The 21,296-nt window shown below is 36.9% G+C and overlaps 1 protein-coding gene across 1 annotated transcript in view; it reads right to left on the reverse strand.

Annotated features, from left to right (window-relative positions):
- The window catches only part of ACVR2A (activin A receptor type 2A), an 81,590-nt gene extending 67,585 nt beyond the window's left edge, over positions 1 to 14,005 (reverse strand). The window contains exon 1 of the mRNA XM_047085222.1: positions 13,804 to 14,005. Coding sequence (XP_046941178.1) covers positions 13,804 to 13,858 — 55 coding nt within the window. The 5' untranslated portion in view covers positions 13,859 to 14,005. The remainder of the gene's footprint in view (positions 1 to 13,803) is intronic.
- Positions 14,006 to 21,296: the final 7,291 nt, after the last annotated feature.

Consider the following 21,296-nt stretch of genomic DNA (forward strand, 5'->3'; position numbering starts at 1 on the left):
TAAGCGGGTGGGGCGTGGGGGGAAGATCTCAGGATTAGTATCTTAAACCCTTAAAGTAAAAATTTTCAAACTTTATGACTACGAACCACAGTAAGAAACACATTTTTCATTATGACCCAGCACATATGTGCATATAATCACACACATAACTGAAGTTTCACAAAATACTACCCTTACTATGTATGATCACTCTAATACTTTCTATTTTCTTTCTTCTCTCTGCTCCCCCTGGAACTCTTTTCCCTCCATGCCCTCCTCCCTAATCACATACAGGAAGCTCTTTTTATTCTTGTCATCATACCACCATACTGGAGCCCCAGGGAGCCAGATACTTCCCAGGATGCAAAGCCCAGCAGGTAGAAAAGGAGGGATTCAGAAAGAAGGAAATTCTGCTGGTGCTGGAAGAGTCTATTTTTCTTCTGGTCCAAGAAAGAATTCTATACCCATATTCTCTCAGGAACAATGTTATTGCTGGGGAGCAGAGTTGTACTGCTGGAATAAAGAACACTAGAGGTAAAAAAAAAGGCTCAGATATTAGTCTGGGAACTTAACCAACATATACGACAATGATCCTATAAGAAAATTCTTCCTAGGTTCCAAAGTTTCTAAAACATAAAACATTTCTAAATTGGGAAAGGGGTGCTATTTATACAATGTCCTATGTCAGAGGTTGGTAAACTACTGCCTGTGGGGTCAAATCTAGCCTGCAGCCTATTTTACTATAGCCCCTAAACAATGGTTTTTACATTTTTAAATGGGTGAAAAAAAACAAAAGAATATTTTATGACACAGGAACATTACATAAAATTCAAATTCCAGTATTTATAAATAAAGTTTTATTAGAACAGTCACCTGGAGAGTGCCTAGCCAGCTCAGTCAGAAGAGCATGTGACTCCTGATCTCAGGTTTGTGGGTTTGAGAACACAGTCACATTCATTCATGTATTGCCTATAAATGTTTTTGTGTTAAAATTAGTAGCAAATAGTTGCAAAAGAGACTGCCCAAAATATTTACTACCTGTCACTTTACTAAAAAGTTTGTGAACTCCTTGGTATTTGAAAGGATTCAACATTCATTCACAAATATCGTTTAAACACTCTTTATGTGTCAGACACTGGGAAAACTAGAGTGAATAAGTCAGAGATGGTTCCCCCCTCATAAGTATTCATGGAAGGCAAGTGAAAACAAAAGCTAGGGGGAATAAAAAGCACTTGGTTTGTTGTGGGAACAAATAAGGTGGCAAAAGATGAAGTTGGAGAAGGGCCATATCAAGCAATGACTTTAAGGTCACTGTAAGGATTATACATTCCTCTAATATTTTATTGTATATTCAGTTTTTTGTAGAATTAATCTCTTTATTCACAATGTAAAGATAAATAATGTCTACTGATGAAGAATCACAAAGTCTGATTTAAAACTGTTACAGTTCACTTGAACCTAGCATTCTACTGCTTTCCTTAAAAAAGTCATTGCATTGATTACAAATATCTGGAATAATATTTCAAAGTTTAAAAAGTTTCAAGTGTATTATGTGAGTGTGCTTGCATTTGTGTATATAGCCTTTGATCCTCACTGTACTCCTGTAAGGTAGGGGTATAATAAACTCCATTTTACAGATGAAGATTACAGAATTTTCCCAAATCCACACAGTATATCACACCATGATTTAAAAAAAAAAAAGGCCCAACACCCAATTTTCTCCCTAAGAATGCCTGCTCTTTCTACTATATCAGTCCAAGAAGTGCATAATTAATTACTTTCACTAAAGTTAAGATAAAGAACGTTCTTACTACTATTTGTTTTTGAGAAAATCATTCTGTTTTAACCAACAGCTATATTTGTACCAACAAGATTAGCTTTTATTTCTATTAACTAACCCTTACTGGCCAACAGGTTTCAATGGTAGAAAATTCTATAATCTGTAACAGACTGGGCTCTTCTGATTTCTTCTGCTCTCTGGCTTAGTGAGCTATCTTTACCTATAATGAAAACAAGACCAGATATTAATTTTAAAATATTGTTTAATCAAGCTGCTAAATGTATGTTGCTAACTAGGTTACAATTCTTGGTGTGAGGTTATTCTAAGGCTGTAGTAGTGAAAGATAAGATCTGTGGACAAAAGATCAAAACCACCCTTCACTGATTCAAAACGTTAAAAGTATAACCAACACTCTTCTTCTCTGACCCTAATCTTTTAATTTTACTCCCTCCTTCAGAAGTGAGCATGAGCTTGAATAGCTTATTCCTCAAAAAATCATACCGATAGAGGCAGTTACTAGAAAAAATAGTACCTGACTGTCTGTTAGGCCCTCTCAGCAGTTAAAGCCTCCTAATTTAATTGTTTCTATTATTTCTAGCCCTCTCAGCAAACAGGCAGTTTCTATTTACATTTTAACAAACAATTAGCAATTAATTTCCTAATTCAACACCCAAACCAGATGTATGTATCTCTAAAGAAATAAAGAAGAGAATTAAAAAACGTCAGCTGGTAAGATTTGTTATGTAATATTTATGTAAAATGCAAGGATGATCAGGAGCTATTTAATCATTTTCCCCATCACATAGAAAGACGTTTTACTCTACTTCTGAATGTCTACTGATCAAATTGCTTTACTATTATTATTATCATGCCTATCTTGTATAAGTTAGTTATCTCACAACTGCCTTTGCTCACTATTTACCATTCTCTTTTAACTTTGACTTTTCACTTCTCCCCATACCATTTTAAAGTATACTTACACAAGCAGTTTCAGGTCTTAGCTTAAATAAAAACACTTAGCAATTTCTATTCACAAATAATACACTATGAAATTCCACTACCAATTAACACAAAACCTACCAAACCAGTTATTTTTCAAGAACTACTTTACGGTAATAATAAATAAAATGACCTATTTATAATATTTACAGGGTAAAACTACACTTCTTTATAGAAGGTGGCTTACCAAAGACAGCTTTACCTGCTTCCATAATGAAAGAAACCAAATGAAAAGAGGCAGCTACCATTATACTTTTAAATTCAGTAAAGTTTAATGTTTCTTCTGGTTTTATCTCTGTGTAATAATACAGTTTTTTCCTAGTCAGAGATGCTGCTGCTGAACTTCTGCCAATATAGAGTTGATTTCCCTGTGCCAAGCACTACCTCCCCCTCCTACCAACAGTAGAGGTTTGAAATCTTTCACAGATAAAAATATTCAAGCTGACTACTTAGAGGCCACAGCCCTGAATAAAAATAAGGACCCATAGTATTAACTATCCTTTCAGCCTTTATTGTAAGACCTCAATAACCTGTAAAGATATCAAACTCCTAAGAATTAAGATACAAAGTATGCTGTTTCTACTTCTGAATCTTCAACCATACCAACAATAACTATGTTACATGTTTAAAACAATAAAGAGGTGATCTTGTGAAAATATAGGCATATGAAAAGGAGTAAAGTCAAAATTTCAGAGAACTAGAAATGGTTAGTAAATAAGAATATGAATTAGCAGATGTACAAAATCTAAATGTAGGCACTAGCCACAAAAATTCAATAAACTCTGGTCTGTGTTTTATTATCTCTTTTTTAAGAGTTTTATTTCTTTTTTTTTTTTAGATGTTGTATTCAAAGTCCTCAGGTGCACAATAAGCCTATCCCTTCTTTTTAAGGAATAAGCAGGGCGAATATGAGGTGACTAAGAAAATCTGAGAGGAAGACTGGCTAAGTGTAGGCAAGTTTTAAAATACAGAGAATGTTCAAAGCTAGAAGGGTCTTGGAGAGTCTCTCCAGTTTAGGTTGATGTAACAGCCTCCTAATCTCACCTCTTCACTTCTACATATCTCCAACAGATTTTCCAGAGAGCTGCCAAAGTGATCTTAACACATAACCCAGATCCAGTTCCTCCTTAAAACTCTGCTTCCCACTGCCCTTTGGATTTTATTCTAACTCCTTCCCACATTAGATCAAAGCCCCTGCATGATCTGGTCCCAGTCTATCTCTCCAGTCCCAAGCCTGCATTCACTTCTTCAGGCAGACAGACAAACATTTACTGAGCTTCTTTCTATTCTGTTCTGGAAACTGTGCATCCCCTGAGGGTACTGTAATAAAGGTGAGACCCCCCTCTTAGAGTGTACACTCCAGTAGTGGAAAGTGCAGATAGTAAATAGGCAGATAAACTAAGTAACTAGAGATTTGTGGTATGTGAAGTGAGGCGAATAAAGAGTTACCCTGTCAGGGCCCTGTTTGTTTCTGTCAGAACTCATATGATGATTTGTAATTATTTTTATTCATTTGGCTACTTACTTTAAGACTATAAGCTCCATAAGCACATAATCATATCTGTCTTGTTCAGTGCTGCATCCCAAGCACTTAGCGGTGTCTAGCATGTAGTTCAATATTTGTTAATAAATGAATACTTATTTCATCCTCTTTAATTTAGAGATGAGTAAAATGAAATCTTAGTGATTGCCAAGGTAAAAGAAGAGTAAGTAGCAAAGTAGGAATCTGAATGAGACTCTTAAGTTTTAGTCCAAAATATTATACCACATTCAAAATACTGATCTCAAAACTTAAATGATTATGTTTTCAAAGCTTGCAGCTGTTACCCTATAAGAGACTTAAGAATCTTTCAAGACTTTACTTTTACATGAAAAATTTTGAAACACTTAAGGTTTAAGTGAAACTAAGAAAAATATTTTAAATTCCAATAAATAGAAATGAAAATGTACTCCAATGTTTCCTTTTAATGCATGCTGGAACAAGGAGACCTTAAAGAACTCTTCATAAAGAAAAAAAAAAAAACTTATCTGAATGTTCTAGATATTTCCTGGCTCCTATTTGGCACTCTTTAGTGATATTTTCTTTGGCTGAATCATTTAGTCAGAATATTATTTCATATTGACTGATAAGTAATTTACCAGCAAATTAAAAAACATATTCCAAGAAATGAATCCATATTTTTAAATGTTTTTACAGATTATATTCTTAAAAATAATACTTAAACACAGATTAGAAGCTAATATGTGTATGTAACATCTACTATAAACCATTTACTGTTATGTGGCATGTTACTTCATTTAATACATCGTGGTTTACAAATTTAAAAAATTAATCTAAGAGGTTTAGAAACTTGCCAAGATCTCATAATTTGCCCTGCCCTGGTTTCTTAAAATAATGCTTTGGAGCAAGCTTAACTTATGTATAGTCATAAAGATGTGAAGACCCACAGATATTTCCTAATAAAGGTTTCATTTCTATAAAGTATATATTATAAAGTTTGAAATCTTAAGTAGGAAAATTCCTTTGTCAAAGCTTTATATATAGATAGATTATTTTTATTACAATATGTAAAGATGGTTCATTTTTCAAATCTTTTAAAAAGCAACCACTCCCTAATGGGAACTTCTAATAATTATCTTATTGCTTTACTTTTCTTCAGCAAATTAGAGAATAAAATGATTCCCAATGTAACAAGAGCTACTAAGAAAATAGTTAACTGAAGAAAAAAGTGCTTTTATCTAGTCCAAAAGAATGATATTGAAAAGGTTTAGGATTCAGACATGAACAGCATATATCAAGTCAGAAAAGTTTCTAAATCTACTTATACAGAACCAAGATCTACTGTGAGGAAAATGCCTCACGAAGATTTCAAAGAATATAATCTGGATGGCCAGTATGAGCAATAATTGCAGTTACTGTAATCTGACCATTATTTAAACACAAACAACATAGTGAGCCACGAGTGCTTAGAATTCTTTAACTATACAATGAAGACTTTTCCATCATACAGTGTCTCTGCCCCTGTAAAAGAATATCACACGTACTCACGTTTCCTATGTACTCTTATTATTCCAAATCTATGTCTGTATTTTCATTTGTGCTTATAATCTAAATCCGTATCTGTCTTTAGAATCTCTTTACTTATGAAAATGCACCCTATTTTCTCCTGGTTTATTTCCTTACCAATTTTATTTAGCAGTGCTACCAAATTGCTCTTCTATATTCCACATTTTTATATATTTGAAACATCCTCAAGATCTGTATCATCCACTCCTATCCCCTCTTAGTTTTAATTACCTTTCATCTGATTGAACCCCCTTGACTAAGATTGTTTTACTTCTTCAAGCAATTATAAACATCTTCTCATCTCATAAATCTCTTCCTCAGAGTTAGTCAAAATTCCTTCATTTCAACTTGCCTTCCATCATGGTCAGGTTTACTGTCAAATGTTCTCTGTGTTAATGATACTATTTTGTACATTTTCCTTCATATTAAGATGAACATCCCTCTCAACTACCTGCCAAGATTATTTTTTTTCCCTATTATTAGGATCTATCTATGTCCTCCAGCAAGCCTTTCGTGGGGGGGGGGGGGACTGAACTCTTCAAAATTACAATCTAATTTTGTTTTAACACCTTAATGTGTGCTTAATTTATCCAACGAATCCAGAAGAGAAAACAGCTTAGACAGAGCAGGTCCATGTTCTCCCTTGGGAAGTTTTCTCTATATTCTGTACATAAGTACACATTCTCTATTGTAGATTAAATAATGAGCACATCTTTCAGCTCCCATATTTTTCACTGCACATATTTCCTTTGTAGTTTCCTTCTCTAGTCAGAATATTGGGTGGAGAGAATAAGGAATTGTTGAACTAGGTAGGTCACTATTTCTTAGATCAACCCATTAGTTGATCACTGAATTAATTAATGGATCACAACAAAAAAAATAGTGAAATAGAATATAAAAATAAATAAAAGTCTTACACATAGTACAAGTTCACAAAAATATTTCTAATACATATACATATTTATGTTTAAGGGAACTGAGTCATGATGCAGTGTGTCATTTCTTATTGTGAGTTATGGTCAAAAAAGCTGAAAGTCACAGAACTTGATGCTCTCTAAGATGCCTTCGATATCTCTGCAATTCCAATTACATTAAAATATTTAGTCTAAGGATCAGAAACTCAGCATTTCAAAAAAATGAAGAGAACTTAAGGACAGCAGCAAAACAACAACCAGCAAAATCATTTTTTCTTAATAAAATATCACTATTAAACTCTAACCTTAGGATTATAGAATCATAAAGCTTTTAGAGACAGAAAAAAAGTCCAGGAATAATCTAATCCAAGTTTATTGCTTTAGTACATAAAAGAAAATTCAGGCCCAGAAATTAAAAAATTTCACTTCATTCATTCACTAAACATTTGCTCAGCACCTAATGTGTGCCAGATTCTAGGACTGGGTCTGTAGATAAAGAGGTCTTCGGAGAGCTCATAGTCTAAAGTATATACAGGCAAATAAACATTTGCAATAATTGCTGGAATCAAGATCATTTAGAAGAATAGAAAGTAACTAGCTCAATCTGGGTTGGGTGGCAAAAAAAAAAACCTGCTTCCAAAGAGGGGATATTTCTCAGTCGTAAAAATTTAGGAGTTAGCCAGGTAAAGGACAAGAAACAACATATACAAAGGTACCATACTGATACACAATAAAGGAGGACACATTCAAAAAACTGCAAGTCAACTTTGTACAGCTGGAATATAGGACTCACACTAAGGAGGAGCCACATCAGAATACCTAGTATTTATGTGATATTTAATCTTCAAACCACTCTCTCAGGTAGGCACTGTTAATATACCCATTTTGTAGATGACAAACTGAAGCACAAAAAGTAAAGTGATTTGCCCAAGGTTAAACTGTGAAGCCAGGATGTAAACCAGGGAAATATAACTCCCTTAGCCAACCAATATACTAAGATGTTAGAGAAAACATGCAGGAACCAATGATAAAACACCATTCTAAGTACATGCCATTCCAAGACTTTGGGTTTCATGCTAAAGGTGACTCACAGTGAAACATTTTAAGTAGGAGTGACATATTTAGATTTATCTTTTAATGAGATCAATCTGGAAGTCATATGTGGATGGAATGGAAAAGGAAGTAGTGACAAGAACCTAGGTAGTCTTAACTAGAAAAGTGCAACAATAATTCAGGTAAGAGAAATGATGAATGAGCTGGACAGTGGCAGTGCTGGCACCAGAACCAAAGTCCACTGACACCACGACCACATTCTTGTCCAGTATCTGTAAGAACCTCCCATTTTTTTCCTTTAAGCCCACCATTTAACAGTTTTTAAAAATCAAACCTCAAAGACAACAATACATTTCCTTTAGATCCCTTTATTAAATGTGACTACTAGATGCATTTGGGTATACGCAAGTGCCTAACAGAAATCCAGTTGGAGAATGACGGAAAGTCAATTGCTATCTACAGTAGTTTTCTTACCTCTTGACTTCTCCTTCTCCTTCCCCTATACACTATTCCTGGAACTTTCATGTTCAATAGTCAATTTGAAATCAATGTTCTGTCTAGACATGACTATCATAACCTAACAAAATTAAATCTACCACAGAGGAAGTCTGATGTGGTCCCAGCTGTAGCAATAAATATATTCTCTGGTCTGGTCAAATTTTGGCTTAAACAGAGATGATGAATGAATAATAACAAAAGACAGACTTTCTGAAAAAAAAAACAAAGAGTTAAAGAAAACCAGAATATTAAAAAGGGTGTAAGAGCAATCTACAGTTCAGGTCATTTGATTCCAAGAGAGAAACACTACTCCCAAGTGTAAGTGTGTGTGTGTGTGTGTGTGTGTGTGTGTGTGTGTGTGTGGTATTCCAGAAACCAACAATTTAAAGAACAGTGGAAAAGACTATCTGGTTAATTCTCAAACATCCTAAATTGAACCTGTTTTCATTTAAACCATGGGTGTGCCCTCTTGAGCCACCCCTGATGCTAAGCAACAAGTGGGTTCCACAAGCAAGCAGCCTATAGTTTAGGGAAGTAGAGAAGGAACAGTGGGGAGCAGGCCGGGAAAAGAGTAAACAAAGAAGGCAGAAAGTGGAAAGGGAACAGAAGAGATTATAAATTACAGAATATGGAATAAAAAGGGAAGGAGTACTAGTGACCCCAATATCAAACACTGCTAACCTTACTTTGACAAGTAGCAACATAAAAGAACATGAAAAGACAAATTTAAATCACAGATTTCTGAGACACCAAAGATGAGATATAAGAGTACACTACTTACAAAAGTAAAAAAGCAACAAAATAGTTTTAGAATCTAAAGGAACATTTAGAGATTATTAAAATCTCATTTGGTTTAGTTATGCTTTACTTCTCATGAAACAAGGAGTCTGGTAAACCCAAAAGGTAAAAATGTCAATAGTACCAGAGATATATATGTATGGGGAAGTGTTACAAAGATAGTATAAGGCGTATTTGCATACTTGTTGTGGGAGAGATTTCAGAATTTTTCCTTTCACTGGTGTAGTGCTACTTAAACTTTTTCACTTTAATCCTTACCTGGCTGGTTAACTTCCTTAAAACCAGATTTCAAAACAAAGTAAGCACTTATTAATTATGGTCAAATTTTAACCTTAAAAAGGACAAGGGTCTGTGATAGAGCACAGAATATTAATTAGTATACCCTACATGAGCCTAATGATAACCAAAACCCAGCCAATGGTTCTTCAGAAAATTATGTAATTAAGAAACTACTTTAAAAGTTTCTTCAAATTGGGGCACGTGGGTTGCTCAGTCCAGCGTCCAACTCTTGATTTCAGCTCAGGTCATGATCTTAGGGTCATGAGATGGAGTCCACGTTGGGCTCCACACAGAGTGTGGAGCCTGCTTAAAATTCTCTCTCTCTCTCTCTCTCTCTCTCTCTCTCTCTCTGCTTTCCCCTGCTCGCGTGCATGCACACACACACACACACACACACAACACACGCTCTCTCTCAAAAATAAATAAATATTTCTTCAAATTAAAGTTATCTAAAAAAGATGAAATACCCTTTTAAAAAACCCTGAATTTATACTCTGAAACCTTTCACAGACATTTAACAGTAAACATATTTCTTCCATATGAAACTTACAGGCACCATGTTCATCTCTTTCTCTCACACATAATCCTGTTGCCACCACACAGTCCAGACACTGATTTTAATAAGGATAAAAGGAAATATCCTTAAAGACGATTATTACAGTAAAGACACTACTGGATCAAAAGCAAATATAATTAAACTTGATACCTTGACCAATCATTCATCCTATTCATGAATATACAGTCTTCATGGACTCTCCATCATAGCAAAGTGATTGGAGAGTTTATTCGTAAGTCAACAAAATATTTTCATTAAAGTATAATAAGATGAAATAATGTGCATACCTATAGTCTGTTTCTCTAATATAATCATTCTAATTTTAAAAGATAAAAGATGGAAGCTCTCAATACAAGGTCACCTGGAGATCAATAACATGTACTTGTAAAATTTGGATGATTGACCATGGGAGAGGAAAGCAAAGCCCTTTTACTAATATACCAATGCTTTCAAAAATGAAAAGTTTAAAATAAGCCTTCTTATTGTCAATACTATTGACATTTTGAGCCAGATAACCCTTCACTTCGGAAGGCTGTCCTGTTCATTATGAGATGATTAGCAGAATCCCTGCCCTTTACCCACTAGATGCTAGTAGCACACCCTCCCCCACAATTGTGACAAGGAAAAATGTCTTCAAAGGCCCCCTGGGGGGAGAGGTGCAGGGGCAAGGAGCAAAAGACACCCAAGCTTGAGAACTACTGTCTTAGAAAAAAATTCAAAATGAATAAGTAGGAGAGGGAGTTTATTTTGTTTCTCTTATGGTCTTAATGTTCCAATATATTATATTTGAATTTGATCACAGACTAGATTTAAGAGATTCTGCCTGTAGAAAACAAAGCATTTAATATCTATCACTTGTTAGCCAAAGTTCAGAAGAGTCCCAGAAGATTCACTGTACTGCCAATTCTCCCTCCAACTGCACATACACTCACTCACAGAAACACACACGGGCCCCCCCCCCCCCCACACACAGTATTGTCTAACTGAAGTGAAGGAAATGCAGATAATTACTTTATTTCCAGTTCTTATTTCATGGAATATATGGATCAGACTCCTTCAGCTCTCACAGAAATCCAAACAAATTCTCAACTTATACAGTACAATTCAAATACCACAATAGCTGCATCATTCTAGGTAGGATAAACCTAAGTACTAGAGCAAGTATTAAACGCACCTTCACAGTTTAAGGAATTATGAAGAAAGACACAAATTAACCACAATGCTTTAAAACCATACAAATAAAAATCTAAGAAATAGATCTGTGTTTTGAAACAGAATCTGAGGAAAGATAAGGAGAATGAAAAAATTCAAATACAAAAGGAAGCTGAAGGCATTTGAGGATGAAGGAAAAACTCCAAAATGTTTCCCCTGGAATTACAGAAAGAAATTACATATTTGGCCATATTCTACAAGAACGCAGAATATGCAAAATCAGTCTGCAAAATCAGTCTCCAGTATATATAACACAGGATAGAAACTGAAAAATCAAAGTCCACAAAATACTAAAGAAAACAATAAACGTCCATCCAAAAATCCTGAAATACAAGAGCTCTTTACCACCATTTCTCATTTGCTTAAAAAAAAAAAAAAAAATCCAGAAACTAAAAACTGACAACTTGAAAAATTTTTTAATTCACATAAAAATAGCCATCCTCATGCTTCCAGCATGCCAAATTTACATATTACACAGAAAAATCAATTAGGAAAAGAAACATAATAATTTTTTAGAGTATATTTGATTCATAACAAAAGCCTTTTAAAAAAATCAGATATTTTAAGTACTAAAATCTTCATACATAAACATGGATTAAAGTCTTTCAGATGATTTCAATGATCTTCAGCAGAATTATATTTTAGTTCAACTAGGAATTTTTTATTTGAAAAAAAAACTATGCAACAATATTTAGTAGCAATTTTATGTAATTCTGTGTGCTATATATATATATATCTATATGCTCTACAGCAACAAAATTACTGTATTTTAAAATTTTAGTTATTAACCTCTTGGCCCAGTTAAAACGATCCTACAAAAAAACTAATGCTCAATTCTTTTTACTTCCAAACCAAGCAGAGGAAGCTGTAAGATCTGTAGCGACAGCGTGCTTTTCCAGAAGTAATACCTTGAGACTGCTCAAGAATAACCTCCTTCACCAATTAGTGTGACTCAGGTGGGTTTGGGAGGGAATAATGTCCACAATTCCTTGGTCAGTGGCCATGATGCCCCTCCTCCTCAAGGGCAGGAGATCAGAGAAAGGGATTTGAACAAGAGGAGTTTACCAACCAGAACATACAGGAACACAGGATAAAGAGTACTACGGGAAAAATAAAAACTACACAGTTAAGTCATGTCACAAAAGCAAAAGGTTTAATGTTATCAAGGTATTCATTCATTTCAGAGACACCATTGTTTATCTTCCTCCCCAAACCGTGCACAAAAAGAACTGTCAGCCTGCCTTAAGCATGTTCCTTCTTCCATTTAAACAGACATGATTCTTTGGTTAATCTCTGGCAATGATCGCCATTTCACAACACATTTAGCCCACCCGGAACTGATCAATACCACTACAGACATAAGACTAGACTTTATCCATTTATTAACCACAAGGAAATGTACCATTCAGCAAAATTCTATACATTACAAAAGATTCTATTAAAGGGGGGGGGGGAGGGTTGGGAGGATGGACACACACACACCACAGAGGTACACAAAGAAAAGACTAACACCCTCTAATTTCCCTGTAGCAAACGAGATAAAGACATGGCCATGAAACCTGTCAATTCGTTTCCCCCCCCTATAATTCTGTCACAACCTAGTAACTGAATATTGAATTTTATGATAAACAGATCCATTGTGACTTTAAAATTGTTTCATCTATCAAACAAACTCTCCTGTTATGTACATTTGCACCTTTGAGCTAGATGATATATTCATTTACAGAATTTCAAATACAAAGGACTAGATAGTTTTCCAACCACTGGTTGCAAGCATAGAACGTTCTCACAAAATCAAAATTTCAAATATAAAAGGACCAAATTATTCTTCCAACCTTGGGCAAAATCTATTTTATGATTATAGTGTATTTGACAGTATGAACAATCTCAAATGGCTGCTCTAAACCAAAAACAATGCTTCAATACAACGCGTTTAAAATAAGTATTCCGTAGGTAAGCAAAATCTATGCCAGAAAAGAGCACATAAATGGTGGTTGAAAGCCAGCACATTACCAACACACAGAGGCATACCTCTCCAGCACTGGGTTATTGTTAATACTCCAACAACAACAACTACAACTATTTTTAACACTGCTGGACAGTGAAGTTGAAGAAAACGTAAAGGGAGACCCAGATGAAATTGCTGATATGATGCATTGTTTCTCACGGTCAAAATTAAGTAACAACTGGCTTGATCTCTGTCGTGATAGTCACTGGTGAAGCACTAATTAAAAGACGATTAAAATAAAACACCCTTATTTTGGAGAATGCCACAGTAAATGACATTCCAGAAAACGCCTTTCGGTTCTCAAACCTTTGCATAGATTGTCACTTGTGGTATCTGTGGCTTAACTGCAACCCAACCAGCGCTGTCATCCAGTGTTATGGCCACAAACCATGACTTTCTCACTTCCACAACAGAGCAGTCACTCTTATCAGTTCGCCAGCCTAACTCTAAACGAGAAAAATTCACGGAGGTTTCCAGATCACAATCAGACCTGGGGGGTCGCAGCCGAGGGGCTCCGGGTCGGGGAAAACCTCCCCAGGCTCCACTGGAGCTCGCCGACCCAACAACAACCTCGGCCAACAACAACCGCGGCCGCCAGCAGCGGCGGCAGCGGCAGCAGCAGCAGCAGCAGCCCCGCCGCGCCGGGCTCCATGCACCTACCTGAAGAACAAGAGATAAGAAAGACGGCAAACGCCAACTTTGCAGCAGCTCCCATTTTCCCGAGGCTCCGAGGAATCCGTAGGAAGTTCTCGCTAGATATCCAGTTCCCTGGGTCTTCCTCGGAGACAAACCTCCTGGTGTAAAATCAACCGTCATAAAACATATTCGGAAGCCCCGACCAAAAAAACGTTCACGGGGTTAAGAAGAAAAAAAAAAAAAAAAAAGAGAGAGCACAACAATAAAAAAAAAATGCACCACGGGGGAAAAACCGCCACACACACGCACAACACACAAAACCAAACAACGAAAAGCCAACAACAACAAAAGCGGTTTTAAATCACTGTCAAAATCACTGTCAGCTCCGCTCGCCTCTTGGGTCTCTCGGAACAAAACGCCAGGCTGAGGCGACGAGGAGGCGGCGGCGTCCGCTGCCGCCCGGACAGTCCGGGAACCGAGCTGGGTCCGACGTCCGGACCGACCTTCAACCCGGACACCCAAAGTCCGCGGACCACTGACGGCCGAGCTCACGGCCGTGGCGGCCGAGGCAGCTGCGGCGCGGGGAAGGAGCAGCGGGCGGCGGCGGCGGCAGCGGTGCAAGCGGCGGCCAAGTTCTGGTCCAGGCTCTGGCTCCGGCTCCGGGCTCCGGGCTCGGCCGCGTTTTCGGTCCCCTGGCCTCCGCCGGCCCCGCCCCCCAGACTTCCGGTTCCGGCCCGAAGCTGGAAGCCAGGCACCGCGGAGAAACGCTCCGCCGCGGCGGCGGCGACGGCGGCGGCGGCAGCGGCGGCCGGGCGCAGCGCGCGTGCCGGGCCGGGAGCGCGAGGAGATTGTCGGGGAAGCGAGGCGGGAGCGGGGGAGGGGTGAGTGCGAGGGCGGGGCCGGCTGGAGGGCGAGGAGGCGGGGCGGATGGAGGCTCGTTACCGCGAGGCCTCGGCGTCCGGCCTGCTGGGCCTGCTGGGCTGCGGGGCTCGAGTGGGTGGGTGACTGGATGCGATCGGGGACCTGGAGCGCCTGGTTTTCTACTCGCGCACCCCGCTGGTCTCTTTGGAGCGTACATTCGCAAGATCAGTGGGAGCCCAAGAGGAACAGGAGCCTGAGGCAGGGCGGGTGGCCAGTGACTCCGACGGGCGTCTGCGGCACCCTGTCTTTCCTCTGGGGGGACGCCTCGTCCACACGGAGGCGCGGGGGAAGCCGGGGTGAACCAGTCCGAGCGGAGCTCAGTGCGCGCGAGCTGGTGTCTGTGCCCCCAGTCCTAGCTCCGCGTCCCAACCCTGTAGCTACTGCTTAAGCGTTTTGTCTTTTGGCTAAAAAAGAAAAGAAGGGAAAAAACTCGTGGAGGATGGGCTGTCAACCCGGTCAGGATATCCATGGCAGTTATCACCGTGTGCAATTTGAGTGCATTCCCACCATCCCTTTTATACACAAAGCATTGTGTTGAGAACTCTTCTCCACGTAATAGGTTCGCAAATACTTATTATGTGCCGAAGAGGAAATCTGATTTCGATCGACATATTTGATGGTCAGACAAGTATTTACTTTTTCAAATTTTAGTTCTTTTAGGACTTATTTTTACCCCTTAATACGAGTTGATGGCTTACAAGGTGCTGTGCTAGAGGCACGGAATGGATCCTAAATGCAGAAACAGGATCCCTACCTCAAGGAACTCACAGTATTTGCTATACTTGAAGTTGGCTACAAAATACAAACTTAAAACAGTATTAAAGGTACTACCTTTCTCATTTACCACACTTTAGCGAGCTCCGTGAAGGTAGGAAACTTACGTCTTCTCCATTTTATGCCTGCACTCAAAGTGTCTAGCATGTGATAGGTGTATAATTGTATGGATGACTAGGGGATTATTGCCTTTTTCTTAAGTGCAATATTCTTGCGTGTACTCTATAAATTTGGGGGTTTATTAATAAAGAATAATAAAGCAACTGTACTATACGGCTAACTCATGTTTTACTGGTGGTTTACTGATTCCCACATTTTTTCCCACAAAGCCAAGCCTTCTCCCTTGTATTCATAGTGTTTTATTTTTCTCTTCCTCTAAATTACTCTATATTTCTGTCTATTAAGTTCATCCTGTAATTATCTGCCCATTTCTACAACTTGTCAAGGTTATTAGTAATTATTGTGACTCTTTAAACTCTCTCCAAGATTTCCAGTTCTCAAGTTGTGGTGCTCAGAATTTGACTGATATTGTGCAAGAGTTAAGAAAAGTTCCAAGTTGGTCTTCAGGGTGTCTAAATGATCTCATATTATGTAATTCTCTGAACTTTATGAGCTGGTCAGAGGAATAAATATAAACCTTCTTGCATTCTCTAGTTGCACTAAAAGTTGCCACTAATGTTTCTGGAAGCGAAGAGTGTATTTAATTCATTCAGGAATTTGACGTCGGTTATACCCTGGATCAGGCCTCACTGTTGTCTTATCTCTGCATCACTTCCATATTTCTTGAATTGTGAAATCAGAGCAAGTGGAATAACTGGAATAACCAGTAATAGGACTAAAACTTGAAAATATATTCCTTATCTAACCACCTAAATTTGCCAGTAAAAGAATGTAAGAGAAGATGGAAATTATTTTTCTGTAGTATGAAAGAGGAGCAACAAGTCCACGTACTCACTAGAAGACTATTCTTCTCTAATAAAGAGTTTAACCCCATGCGAGAAGTTATTAATATCCAGTAACAGTAGTTACCTATTTTGTTCCTAAAATCCCCCATCCTCTGTATATTTTTAAAAATTCAAAAATAATTTAACCTAGTAAGACATGAGAGAATGTGACTAATTCCCGCTGGAATTCCAAAGGTTAAAAAGAAGACAAAGGTAGCTGTAGCTAACCCTACAGCCCCTCTTTCTTTCCTGTTTCTAGAATCACTTTTTGTTAATCTACATATCCAACACCTCCCTAACAGTGCAATCTGCACAAACTGAGGAAGAAAGGAAGGAAGGAGAAGAAAGGGAAAGGAAACATGAATTCTGGTCTGCCAGAGCATTAGACAATTATGTATTAAACATCTTTAGCTAACACCACTCAATCTCCATGCCTGAGACCTGGTCTTCTATTCACTCTAATGCTGGAATTTCAAGTCCAGAGTTCAGACAAGAAGTTCAGTTGAACTGCAAGTTTTTCCCAGCTGGAGGAATCTTGACAGGCCAATTCAATCTAGAAATTCAAGTGTATGTTGGCTAGATGAGGATACAGAGGTAAACAAGTGTCATAGACTGCTTCCAAAATAAAGGACAATTGATTTTTTATGCTAGAAACTCATATGGCTCTAAAAGGTATGGAGTAAGTTTAAATCTTCAGCTCTGAAATAGAGCTGGAATTGAATTAGGTCAGATTTGAATGTGCCTTTGAGATTGGGTGGTATGCCATATATTGTGAAGAAACCCACTGTAATGTACTCACTTGCCTTTGGACATACCAACAGCCACATATAAATTAAGCATAGACATGCCAAATCTCTCTTCCTTTATCATCAGTAAAATGACTAAATTCTTTGGAGTATGAAGGATGTTGAATTTCCCTAAGGTGAAGGATTTAAAAATATTTCTGCTGCTTTCGATATACTCTAAAAGTATATATTTGTGTAACTATGTGAAAGTATACTATAAAGGTACTATAAAAGTCTTCTCCTGTGTTCAGATAACATGGATGTTCCTGAAGTGGCATAAGTAATGAATTTTTCATATACCAATGCTGTAAAGCATAGTACATGGGGAAAATCTTGGTAACTTGGTAAGTCAAAGGAAGGCAAATAATAGCATATCTTCTATGAACATTCTCCTCTCCCTAAATGCTCAAGGTGGAAATGAAATTCCCCATATCCTAGCTTTTCCTACCGCTATTCCTCTCTTTTTACTTAGATCTAGGCATAGCATTGCAGTATGTCAATGGTGGGGTGTAAGGGGAGGAAATAATGAGAAGAATATAGATGTGGGAATGGACGTGGGACAAAACATGAAGGCAGAATATTTTAAGGCAGGAAAATGAGTTAGGAAAGTGAGGAAATACTAGCTGTGGTGGAAATAATGTATCCAGCACTTTGATAAAAAGGCTATACTAACCAGTAGTAATAGAATCCTCAACAACCAATTGGTTCTTGTGTAACATCCCAAGGGTAAATTTTGACTTTTCTCCCACTCTTGTGTCCTTCAAAATCCAGAGGTATTTTCCCACCCTCCAATTTATATTCATGACTACAGGGACTTAGTTTTCTGTTTTATAACTTTTTTTCAACTAATTTTCTAACTTTTATTTCTAAATTGTATGCCTATGTTATACATCTTATGGCTTTTATTTTGTTTTCTATTTTACTTCTAATGGTTTTCAACTCCTCTTTCTATAACAAAGGCTAGATGAGCTTTGAGATATAGTGAATAAATCAATCCCAATGACTCCAGTCATTCATTCAAGTTGGAGTAAAACAACACTACTCAAAAATGCAGTTCTCAAACCAGCGTTGGCTCAAACTCTTTGTTATGATCTTCAATGCGATTGGCATAGACATTGACAACATTCAATTAAAAAGTTTTATAGAAACTTAAAGAATAATGTTAAGTCTGTGGAAGTTAAAAATAATTGGGCTTATATTTTGTTATTTTTTTATTTCATGTTTTTAGCAATTTAGTTTTATTGTATTTTATAAAAGTCTCATAGATGGGAAAATCACCATAGATCATTTGAAAGGACTGGAGTGGAAAATAGGCTATATACCTAAGACTCTGTCTCAAAAATAGTGCTTTCCATCCATTTTAACAAATGTTTAAGATCTTAAATAAAGCTTTGATGGTTATGGCCCTAAAATTGTCTCTAATGCAAGACTGCATAAGAATCAGTCATTTTCATCACATTGTCCATCTTTATCTGTGGTATTCATTTATTCCACAAGTAATTATTAGCTACAGGATCTGTCCTAGGTGTTGGTTGTATAATGATAAAAGAGGTGGATATCATCTCTTCCCTCATTGAGCTTACAGTATCATAAGGAAGATGGAAAAATAGCAAGTAAACAAGTAATTGTCAAGTGGGAAAGATTATGTATAAAAGCAGACAGGGTGCTGAGATAAGGAAGAGTGGTGGAACTGGAGAGGAAAAAAGGCATTATTTAGAATAAATCAGGAAGGACCTACTAAGGAAGTCGTATTTTAACTGAACCCACAAGACGAAAAGGAGATAGCCATGAATCGAGCTAGTTAAGGAGGAACAGTATGTACAAAGCCTATAATGTATTCCAGAAATTGAAAAGAGGATCTCATGGCTATGAAGACAGTGGTATGAATAAGGAGAAACAGGAATTCAGGCCCCAGACCATGCAATATCTTATAGACAGAAGTAAAGTCCTTGGATTTTATTCAATGTGAAGCATCAAGCCATTGGGCAGTTTTAAGTAAGGGAGTTCTAGCTTAGGTCTTTAAAGATTATTCTTGCTCTTATATGGAGAACAGATTGTAAGAAATTACCAAAGAAAGCAGAGACCAGTGAGAAAGGTGTCACAGTAAGTCAGGCAAGAGATTATGGTACTATGAACTAATATGGAAAGAAGCAGACAGATTCAAGATATAATTTGGAAGAAGAATCAACAGGATTTACTGATGAATTGGGTGACTGCTACTTTTTTCTTAAGCAAAGGAGCAGAGATAGTGTCATTGGTTGAGATGGTGAAGATTTAGAGGGAGGGATATAGAAAAGGAAGCAGAGAGATGAATAATGAAAGAACTCAATTTTGAAAATGTTAAATCTGAGATGACTGCAAGACATCTGAATAGAGATGTAAAGTAAGTAAGCATTTGGATGTGACTGAAGTTTCACGGAACGGGCAATCCTACAGATACAAATTTAGGAATTATCAGCACATAAAAGGTATTTAAGTCCATGGGAATGAATAAAAGTGTTTAAGTAGAGAGGGGACAGAGAGAAGAAATTTAGCAAATGGAAGGTAAAGAGCCAGGAAAGGGGATGAAAAAGTAACAGCCAGAGAGATGAGATAAAAACTGAGAAAGATGTCATACAGATGATTGAGTTCTACCTTGGTTGGGTTTGTTAAGTAAGTGATTTTTGAGTAAAAGAAAAACAAGAAAGTTATAGGAATTGTATCGAAACACTGAATAATGGAATTTGAGTTGGACAGGAAAAAATGCAATCTAGAAGAGGCTGTTGTGGGTAGAGTTGTGATAGGAGCAATGGATTAGAAGGCTGACACCATTTGGACTCATTGCCTTCTGGCTGATATTTAAGCAAGTGCACTAGGATAGGAACTATTATCTAAGAATAAGAATTCAAGGTTTTGGAGGGGAGTTGTGTCTGTGATGACAGTGGCCAGGGAGTTACCAATGCAGTGATAGAAAAAAATTGTGACTGGCAGTGGATTCAAAATTGGATGTTAAAACATCCAGTGAGCTGAATGGGTCATTTCTAAGGAGGTGGAAACTACTTAGAATGGTGACAAATATTAGACAAGGGAGTAAAAACATTAAGACTTCAAGAATACAGAGATCTTTCTTGGAGGCTATTAGATGACAGCATTCCTCAATGTTATCTCCAACAAGACAAATGGTTTTCAAAGTGTTTTGTTATACATACTTACTTGATTTTCATTACAACTTTGTTAAATAGGTAGCCTTGATGATATTATTGCCATATCATAGATTAAAAAAAAATGAGTCTCAGTCTAGTACCAGTGCACTAGAAATAGTTATAAAGAGATACATGGTAAAGAAAGTCAACTTATTATCCTCTATTTTAAATTAAACTCAAATTTGAGAAAAAAAATTGAGGGTGATTTATTAAATTTTTGAAGGCATTCTTTTTAAGGCTTCCTTTCAATGGCACCTTTCCTAAATACAAGTATTTTGAAAATTTCTCTGTATTAAAAAAAAAAAAGATTATCTTTACATTTTTTCAAAAGCGTATATTATGCAAAGCAAGATAAAGTACTAGGCAAAGGAACTATCCGAATATTTGCTCCTTTTTATGATATGGTGAGAGCATTTTTAAAAAAAATCTGTGCTGAGATAAAATTATCATAAAATTTAACAGTAATTATTATTACAACTCCATTCTAGAGAATTATAAGAAAATGAAAAGAGTGGATGTAAGTTTATTGTTATTGTGTGTAAAAGTGAATTTTTGCACTGAGGCAATAGAGAATAATACATGTGTATGACAAATAATACTCTTTACAATTAAAAAAACAATGGGTAAAGAAAAATTATTTTTCTCTTTATTTCTAAAAAATTTTTGTTTTCTCAGGCTAAACAACACTGGATTTTCCCATCTGTTTAAGCATGCAAATTAAAACACTTAGCTGCACTTTATTGTGCTTCATTTTAACTTAGATCAGAAGAATTTGAATCAAAGCAATACTGAGGCTTTGGGGGGAACTGAATTGTAGGAACACTTGTAGTAATTTTAACTGGTCAAAATATATTGTATGCATTTCTTTATATTCAAAATTAGTTATTACTACCTACTCTTTCAAATAAGTG

Source organism: Lynx rufus, unplaced genomic scaffold (assembly GCF_022079265.1).
Source record: "Lynx rufus isolate CCGP_SWC_20201006 ecotype Redwood Valley unplaced genomic scaffold, mLynRuf1.p SCAF_2, whole genome shotgun sequence".
In the NCBI taxonomy this organism is placed as follows: domain Eukaryota; kingdom Metazoa; phylum Chordata; class Mammalia; order Carnivora; family Felidae; genus Lynx; species Lynx rufus.